Source organism: Daldinia decipiens (genome assembly GCF_022478715.1).
Source record: "Daldinia decipiens strain CBS 113046 unplaced genomic scaffold F4813scaffold_58, whole genome shotgun sequence".
NCBI classification, from domain to species: Eukaryota; Fungi; Ascomycota; class Sordariomycetes; order Xylariales; family Hypoxylaceae; genus Daldinia; species Daldinia decipiens.
In genome coordinates, this window is record NW_026054601.1 from 142,952 (window position 1) to 152,332 (window position 9,381).

The 9,381-nt window shown below is 45.0% G+C and overlaps 2 protein-coding genes across 2 annotated transcripts; both read left to right on the forward strand.

Moving 5' to 3' along the window:
- Positions 1 to 647: 647 nt before the first annotated feature.
- F4813DRAFT_383728 (uncharacterized protein) lies at positions 648 to 3,433 on the forward strand (the record flags this gene model as incomplete). Its single annotated transcript, XM_049245978.1, has 5 exons — positions 648 to 1,272; positions 1,323 to 1,722; positions 1,787 to 1,978; positions 2,464 to 3,115; positions 3,224 to 3,433. 5 exons carry the CDS (start codon positions 648 to 650, stop codon positions 3,431 to 3,433), a joined length of 2,079 nt encoding a protein of 692 aa, XP_049094828.1.
- A 3,627-nt stretch (positions 3,434 to 7,060) lies between these two features.
- F4813DRAFT_376760 (uncharacterized protein) lies at positions 7,061 to 9,058 on the forward strand. Its single transcript, XM_049245159.1, has 4 exons — positions 7,061 to 7,829; positions 8,063 to 8,128; positions 8,176 to 8,742; positions 8,907 to 9,058. The coding sequence occupies exons 1-3, from the start codon at positions 7,757 to 7,759 to the stop codon at positions 8,358 to 8,360; spliced, it is 324 nt and encodes a 107-aa protein (XP_049094829.1). The 5' UTR covers positions 7,061 to 7,756; the 3' UTR covers positions 8,361 to 8,742; positions 8,907 to 9,058.
- Positions 9,059 to 9,381: the final 323 nt, after the last annotated feature.

Below are 9,381 nucleotides of genomic sequence, written 5' to 3' on the forward strand. Positions count from 1 at the left end.
TGCGCCTTGACGATAGCCAAGTTGAATTGGAGCACTTTCTTCATCTTCCTCACATAACACTACTACATATTACACTGGAGTTGCGACATACCCCAATCACGCCGACCACGATTTCCGGTGCCAAGTTGTCAGGTAGAGAGACTTCAAACTCGGAATGCATCATACTAAGCTCTTTACGGTACACTGCCCAGTATATTTACCATGTTGCTATGTAAAAACGGTCTCAGCATTGAGCATACCCATGCACGCACCGCCATTCCCTGCCTACGACCTAAGCTGAGGCAGCCTGGCAGTGTTGTATGGGAAGCTCTACCATGACGCTACCAAGCAGCTAGACCAGACGAAATGGGTAGACCGCCATCCTACATCTGACGGTTGACCTTAGCGAGTCTTGCTATTGATCGTCGTCTAGCTGCTTAAACAATTTATATAGGTAGTTATATAGGGATCGAAGTATATTCTCGACTCTATGAACCATCTTCATCTTTCAGTCGGTTATACACCCACCAACACAACACGACGAGATCGCGCGCTAGTATAGTAAATGCCCATAATATATATCAGCTACAGCGGCCATAGCGACTACAACCGAAGCTATCTATAGAAGCCAATCATTTTATAAACCCTTAAAAGCAAGCATTGTAAAGATGCTTACACACTACCGACATACCGGCGCGGTCGACATGCAAAAGCGCACACGACAAGAGCGTCGGTTTGATGAGACAGAACACGACCTGCCCAACTTCTCGCCCTTCACATCTGCGCAAATCCCGACCGATCGAGTCCTTCAGCTTTTTTCGTACTTGGGCAAGAAGAACCCTTTCCCTCGCTCTATTACGAACGAAGACACCCTTTGGTTGCTCGATAATACTGCTTACCGTAATGAAAGTACGGGAAAATGGGAAGCAGAATTTGTCTCAGCTGCCTTCTCTCAACATTCGTCTTGCGCCGTTATCGACGCCGTAAGTGCTATCGCTGGGAAGCTCGATTTGGATGGTAAGGACCCGAATTATCCTACCATCGAGGAGCGTATTCGACCGTTCGTACAGGATATCAAGCCCGGTGCTCAGGCCAAGGCACTACATGGAGGGAAGACACCGCTCAAGCTTGGTCCTGGTGGTAGAAACGGTATTAGTAGCGACATTAAGAGGCTTCCTGACAATAAAGGTGGTAGCCTTATTCCCACATTTGCCGAGGTTCCCAAAGGCGCCAATGGCATACTAGAAATGAAGACATTCTACGCTGATCCCGAGGGTTGGGGTGTAATATCCGGTAGGCATTTATTTAGTCGTAAGCCTGTAAGAGTCGCTAACAAATAATAGATATAGACGACACGATCAAGATCACTCAGACAAGTGATCCCATTGGCATTCTGCGGACGACTTTCCTTGATACGCCTGAAGTATGTCCCGGGATGCCGGAACTATATCAGTTCATACAATCCCTTGTCCAAAAATCCTCACCATGGTTTTATCTTTCCGCATCGCCGTATAACCTGTATGGCTTCCTTCGCGAATTCTGCGGAAAGAATTATCCGCATGGCACTATCATTCTTCGTGATGCTAGCTGGATGAGTTTACCGGGGCTACTAACGACTCTAACTCTTGGTACAGAAGATTATAAGGTTGATCGAATGGAAAAGATACACTCGTGGCTTCCGAAGAGGAAGATGATTTGCATCGGTGATTCGACCCAGTCTGATCCTGAGGCTTATGGTGAGATGTAAGTTGATTCTCCGTCACCTACGCTTCTTTTTATCTTACCACTGACCTTGGGTGAATTCCAGCTATCGGGCATACCCCAGTTGGATCAAGGTGATACTCATTCGTAAAGTTGAAGATATTGCGGCCATCGGCATAGAGGCCAAGAATGAACCAGAAAGATTCGAGAAGGCCTTCAAGGATGTGCCTCGTAACGTCTGGCATGTGTTCTCAGATCCAGTTGAGTGCCGCAAAATCATTCAAGATGCAGTGTTGAAGTCAGCTTGAACTACTTGAATAAACAATAGCGCTTCGCTTTGCGGGTTGGCAAGATATTGCGTTGGAAATTGCTCGAGGCGTTGGTTTCACCTGATATCCCTTTTGATTATGTGCCTTTACATTTTTAAATACCCCCCTTACGATGAAAGCTGGCATTTAGTACAGATCTGCATGATGTAAAAAATGCCCTCGACGTCATACGGTCGATATAATTCCCCCGCACAACACTGCATGCAAGGAGGTATCCACCAAAGCAAGACTCTGTCCAATCTTCTATCTCACGGCTATGCCGGAATTCATGACGCCGCAATATATACAGGCACTGGATGTTGATTCGCATACTTAAGCTTACCTAGCCCTGTCGGAGCTCTTCAGATATTTCCCATGTTTCCACCTTCATTAACCTTAGTCGACCTCCCCTTTTTATGTTCAAACGTCGACTATTTTCTGGAGTAGTCTATCAGAGAGTGTCTTCGTGGATCAGGCCTTCCCCACGACACTTCCGTACTTGCTACTCTACTTACCCCTACAGCCCCAATATGTCTGCTCCTAAGCGGCAAAAGTCGTCAAAAGACGTGCCCTACGAGCTTATATATTGGCCCGGCATACCCGGTCGTGGAGAGCATGTACGCCTAGCGCTTGAGGAAGGCGGGGCTACGTACACGGATACAGCGCAGGTTGAGAAGGGAATGGACAAAGTGACGGCGCAGATCGACGAGGGTAATGTAGGCGATGATCTCAACCCGCCACCTTTTGCGCCTCCCATCCTCCGCCATGGTGATCTTCTCATTTCTCAGACTTCCAACATCTTGTTGTATCTTGGGCCGCGGCTTGGACTAGTGCCAAGCGAAGACGATGAGGAGCACCCAGATGCGTTGTACAAGATCAACGCGCTTGCTCTAACAGCCCTTGATGGTCTGAGTAATGAGGTTCACGATTGTCACCATCCTATCGCTTCTGGGTTGTACTATGAGGACCAGAAAGAGGAAGCGAAGCGAAAAAGCAAGGATTTTGTGAAGACCCGTCTCCCCAAGTTTCTAAGCTATTTTGAACGTGTGCTGCAGGGTAAGGCCAGCGGAGAAGGCCCGTGGTTGTACGGCGGCCAATTGACCTATGCCGACTTAGTGCTATTCCAGGTGAGCTTTCTTATCTTTCTCGCCTCGTTCTATTTATATGAATGTTCCCACTTGGGCATCGTTCAAGTGTGAGAACCAAGTCAACGAACAGCCGCTAACATATCCTAGTGTATTGACGGCACCAAATTTGCCTTCAGGAAGGCTATGACAGCAGCCGAGAAGTCGGGCAAGTATGCGCACGTATTCAAACTGTATGACGCTGTAAAGGAACGGCCCAGGATTAGTGAATACTTAGCTAGTAAAAGGAGACAAGACTATTCGATGGGCATCTACCGATACTATGACGAATTGGACTTTGGTCCTGAAGGTCGAGATTGAGCTATCAGGGAACATGATAGGATATACTAGGCTAAATAAAAGACTTCACTTTTCTAAGACGTTGTTCTTAAGATCAGATCTAAATATGTGTTAGTCCGAAGCTTTAGAGTGTCCAACTCCAGAAAATATGTAGGCAAGCTACATTATTATAGCCCACCTATTTGAATACGTTTGTTCCTATCTCTTAAGCAAAATCTAGCCCTCCTGAAAATAGTTTATAACTTGTCTGTACTTTATGTTCCAATAACTACTAGCAATAAGTTATTGATATTATGACACAGGTCCAATGTTAATATCTCTCGTCGACACAGGGCTTTTTAGCCTGTAGTCTAAGTGATTCAAGAATCGAGTTCTCCCAAAAGAGTAAAGTTTATTGATTCCTTTGCTTCCCTTAATCCTTCTTGTTTACCCGGCCGTATTCGGTTTGTTTGTTTGCTTGGCTTAGCTTAGCTTAAGAGGCAAGTGTTAAAAGATAAAATAAAAAACTAGCTAGGTACCTCTTGATAATCCTCCGGACTTCAAACTTTTGACCAGCATTGCCGACACTGAAACCATGGTCCTGGGAATCGCATGATTAGACCTGGCCAGACTCTAGAGGCCACCGGTTCGGCTCAACTCAGGCCAAATAAGGCTTGGCTAAACGGCTGTTTGAGCTATAATTTGTACCTCCTACTTGCGCCCTGTTACCCCAAGCAATCCTACTAGCCTCTGAAAGAATTATATACCCAACTACATAGCAACTATGTCGGCTATCATTTCGTAACCTACAAGGGTTATGCCGTGCTGGGCTCAGGCGTTTTGCTCGGGAGGCGTAAATTCCGGTCGATAGGTGGCGATCATTGGCCATAATTCCCGAATGAAACTGTGGGTTGTGATTGCACCGCATGGTGGACTGTCTGGTCAATAGAGGATAAATGTAGTATTGCCTATGGTAGCACTTCGCATGATCCGCATGTAGAAACAAACAACATGCTCTAATCAAGCCAAGCTGTAGATTACGAATAGGTTAACCCAGATGCCTCTTAAGTCTTACTGACTAGATTTTCGGGTCGGTCTGCGTCTAGCACAATATTAGACACTTCCACGTAGCTCAAGCGTTTTGCTACAGTAGTGAATTTTAAGTATATCAATCATATTCCTTTCTACTGTAAAAGCAGATGCTGTTCTGCGTGTAAGTGTCACAATCCCAAGTCGTAAGCCTGGCCGAGGATCCCTACCATAAACCCCACAAAATGAAGCCATGGGCTGATCTACCGAACCGAAACATGACAAAGCCCAACTACCAGGGTCGATGTATCCTTGAGCGACTAGTTTAACCTGTTCTAGAAAAAGTAATATCCCATGAGCGTTATAGGTAAGAGGCTCAGTTTGTGATCTCCTGTCTCGAAATCCAAATATGATCGACGCTGTCACATGAGTCTGGCTTCATGCGGGTTCGATGTCGGTAGTGGGGTCAACAGGTTAAACAGGTAACGCAAGTTACGAGTTACATGGATGAGGTTAAATACCTTATCCACTTAGTGTTCAGTCGTCAAATACAACAAGCAGGTTGTGATAACCGACATAGAGTCACCATCGACTCGAGCCTGAACTTTATTCCGCATTAGAAAGTCATACATCTCCATTTCAAAGCAAGCCCCGAATGTGTAGGTAGCCAACATCTAGACTCTGTTCTCCAGGTTCGTACATCGATAAGCTGGTGCAAGTGTTAGCAGTACCTACCTCATATACTATTACTGCAATGGTGATCTTTCTCCTGCATAAACGGTAGGACCCATAGTGGATACTTATACTGTGCTTTGTGGGCAGTTGATGTCAGGGGATAAAAAGGACTAGAGGGACGAAAAAGAAGAAGAAAAGCTTGACTACCGTTACTAGTGAGGTAGTGTTAAGACCCTGCGTACATACACTAGAGCTAAAATAATGAACCGGAAATTATTGCACCTAGACTGCCTAGGCACTTTTAGTCTACCATAGTATGTAACGGGTTGAGTCCATCTTAGGTAGGTAATGGAGTTTCTTAAGTGATGAAGTTCTCGAAGCTTTCAAAAAAGCCTTTCTTATATAATATTGACCAGGACATATAATATCGATTTAGAACATAGTGAGCAGTGGATGCCAATGGATCCCTGCTTGGTAATTCGATGTATTGCAAAAAACGATAGGTTGAAGTAATGCGAAGTCTTGCTTGTTGCGACTTGAGTAAACGAAGTTACCGGACGGACGGGAACATTGTAAGTACAGCCTTATCAAAATGAGCTGCACCTCGAAAGAGGAACCCGAAAGAGGAACCTAGAAGAGGCAGGCTAAAGAGTCCCGAATCCACACAGACTACATACGCGTATACATAGCATAGTGACAGGTTTCTTGCAAAGCGTCTACAATATTCTCAACTCGGTATTATCGACTAGATTCCTCGCCTTCTTGGGTGGGAACCCCTCATTTGCCAGCGTAAATTTACCTCGGAATCCTAATTCCTATACACAAAATAACAACGAGATACTGATAGATTAGGTAGGTAGTTACATAATACGTAAAAAGTAGTTCATTGGTATCTTTGTAGGATTCCCGACCGCAACCGCCAATCATCGTACCTAATTAGGTAGGTTACATTGGCCATTGGCGACTCTAGCATACCTAGGTCAGCGTTAAACGAAGAAGACCGGAAGACATCCGGGATGGGGATAGGGATAGGGAATTCCCTTGCCCCGATAATGACGGGTAACATAGGTGTATTTTAGGTCTAGATCTAGAGCCTATAACACCATAAAGGGGTAATGTCCTAAATACCTACTCCGTACCTAGGTATACTCTATTGAGAAGTATAATAACTGGGTATTGACAGAATGCCATTTTGTAAAATGAATAATCCTAAAAGCCGATAAGCCAGGTAAGATCCTGCGAGGTTGCGTGACCTATGTATGATGCACGCAAGGTCGCATTCGTCCGTCTGACGTTAAACAACTATAGTGAAGACGGGAGTGAGCAAGCATATGAACATCACACCCGTGCCCATCCCCAAAGATATCGTAATATGGGAGGTTAGTCTCTATCAATGCATAGTACTGAGCTGGCGTACATCCTGCTACTAAGGTTGTCGATCAGGAACATCGGTCGCTTCTGTAGTTGTCATGACGGCCGGAACCGGGCCGCGCTTCTCTTACAGGTGAATTTGATACTTGGCCTGCCGGGCCGAAAAAAATGAATGATGCCTCGTAATCTTGTCAAGGGGTTTTTTCCCCGGTAGCCTTGTTCTTATCTAATGGGAATGCTAAAATAACGATACCTTGTTGGCGAATACGATTCGAAATTTTGGGGTCGTGTATGAATGCCCAATAGCAACGCAAGGCTTTTGTGGAGCGGGAATATGTCCAGATTGAAGTGCAATATCCGTAGACAGATGCGGCTCGATTAAACTATTTAGATGGCATATATGACCTCTGATAACGTGACGGCATAATAGGTAGTTTTCATTCAAGTAGACCTGTTCACCTCTATCGCTCTAGTGTAAGTTAGCACGCCTTATACACGTGCGACGGCATTTGGCGAAACTCAACAAGTGATGTTTTTTCATCTCAAGAGTCCTGGTCGTGTAATCTTATGATTCGCACTGCTTGCTTACCAGATGCTGTATGCTTATTCTTATTCTTATTAGAAATGGTGCTCATATGAACCAGCACATAACTAGGTACCTACCTAATACATATCCGCCTTAATTCTAGCTGATGATATTACCGAAGTCTCGCTTATCAAGAGAGAAATGGCTTTCGTGGTATGACTTGGAATCTTCGGGATCTGCACGATAGCTCTTGGCATAAGTGGGTGACATTTCTTAATAGCACAGAACCTAGTGTGTAAGATTCAAACTTTGTGTGCTGTGATCACCTATATCTGTCTACGGGAGACGTGCAGTCTTTCTCCGAGGTTGGCCATGCGCTCTACCGCCTTAAGACACCCATCCCTTGAGTACCAATAATCAACGGTATACCGTAATACTGCGATGTCCTTCCTATCCAAGTCATCTTTTACCACGCTTGAAGACGCTACCCTCGGGTTTCCAGAGCCCAGTCGCCTACATAACGCCGCATAACCATAAACCATACCTAAAACACCAGACTCCAAGCGTGCCAGATTCTATCTTGGCTACACTGATGTGCTCCTCACTCCTCAAAAATGCCCATAATTGAAAAGCGTGCAGCATGACCGAATACAAAGTGAACCGGCACTGTGCTGATGATCTATATCCTTGAAACAATCCAAAGCATTTCAACTCCTGTTATTTCCTTAATATGCCGTGTAACTCATTTATCGAGTTTGGTTTAGATGTATGGTGTAGACCTCTTGCTTCTCCTAATCATATACTCCCATGGTGGCGGTGATCGCGGCCGACAATCAGCTAAAGACCGTTAGTAAGTCCTAAAATTTAGCAATAAAAAAAAGTAAAAATTTCTCCTCTCCCACTTTCTCCTCCATGGGGGCAAGTAAAGGCTCTCAAGCCGGAAGATTGATATGCGAGTTGCATTGTTTCGTTATGTTCCAGAGCACGAAGGTGGGGGTGTCTTCTGAATGTCGATATCTGCGGGAGGATCCTTGCAAAAATCTGCAAGTGAGAGAATGAGGAGAGCTTACAGCATAATTCATCATGTCTGGTCAGAAATCCGTCAGTGACCAGTCAAGTGGTTTGTGAAAATGAAGCATAAGCAACATGTAAGTAAGCGTGCTGCAAGGCTAAAGAAACACTACCTTATTTCCAAATGCGTCACGTTCGGTGCGCAGACCTTGTTGGTTCTCTCATATACTGAACACCATCTCTGTACCACAAAGCGGAAATGCTGGCAACAATATTCTACCTGGGTATAATCACACATCGTCGAAGAATTTGGACGGCCGTTTCGATGCTATGTTCGAAAAGGATGACGTTCAGTGAATCACTGTCGTGCTATCTAAACGCTGGCGATTCTGGAGCCTAGGTTAGATGATTAAAAGGATGGCGAATTTGGACTGTATTTCAATGGACCGACTAGTAAAATTGGGTTGCGCTCATAGCTTGAGACGTATAAATGATAATAATAACGAGCGAGGTTCAAGGTGGGCGGAAGTATGTGTGTATTTAAGCCTGCTGTATCGTCGATCGTGCTTTTCGACTAACAACCCGAAAGAAGTACAACGCCAGGAACCCTTGGCCATATGTGCCTGGATTCATACAGACCACGCTACCTTTTCCAAAAATGCCAAGACCACCGCCCACACCTACATATCGCCGATGACATTTGGATGGGCTTGTTGATTATCGTCGGTGTACCATGATCCTTGCGAGACAGGAGTTAGCCGGTACTGGAAACTGCTTATGCGGTCCTGTCTCCTGTCTCTAGTAGTATTCTAGCCTAACTACCACACATAGTTGTACATATGTAAATAGGGCTTGGTTTGAACTTGCCCGGGAGAGCTGGAAGAGCCACTGGGGTCTACATACCGCGTACATATGTACGTATTCGTCCAAAGACCCATCTTCATGGTTCGAGCCAACGATTGACACTTCGTCGGTGGTCTGACAAGGCGGGTCTCTTTACTAGCGTTGGGCTACCGTGCTTAACCCTGTTAACCCTACAGAGTACATTACATAGGTAGGTTAACGAATTGACACGAGTCCAAGGTCCAAAAACAACTAATTCCACGGACTATTGAACTGGTGTGGTGCCACATCGCCAAGAGCAAGGGTATTATTATGTAATCTTAGGTCACAGACCATAAAAAGGTCTAATATTCGTCGTATTCTTCTGGTCAGTTAGCCACGATCATCATCATTCAGTTATGCATTCAATATAAACACATTCGTTACTTTCCCATATTTATAGCTTATGGCCCTATCTTGCGTATTTATCTTATATATCCTATCCGATCAGTAGATCTTTACAGTTCTTTCAGAGTATAGTGCTATCATCAGCTGT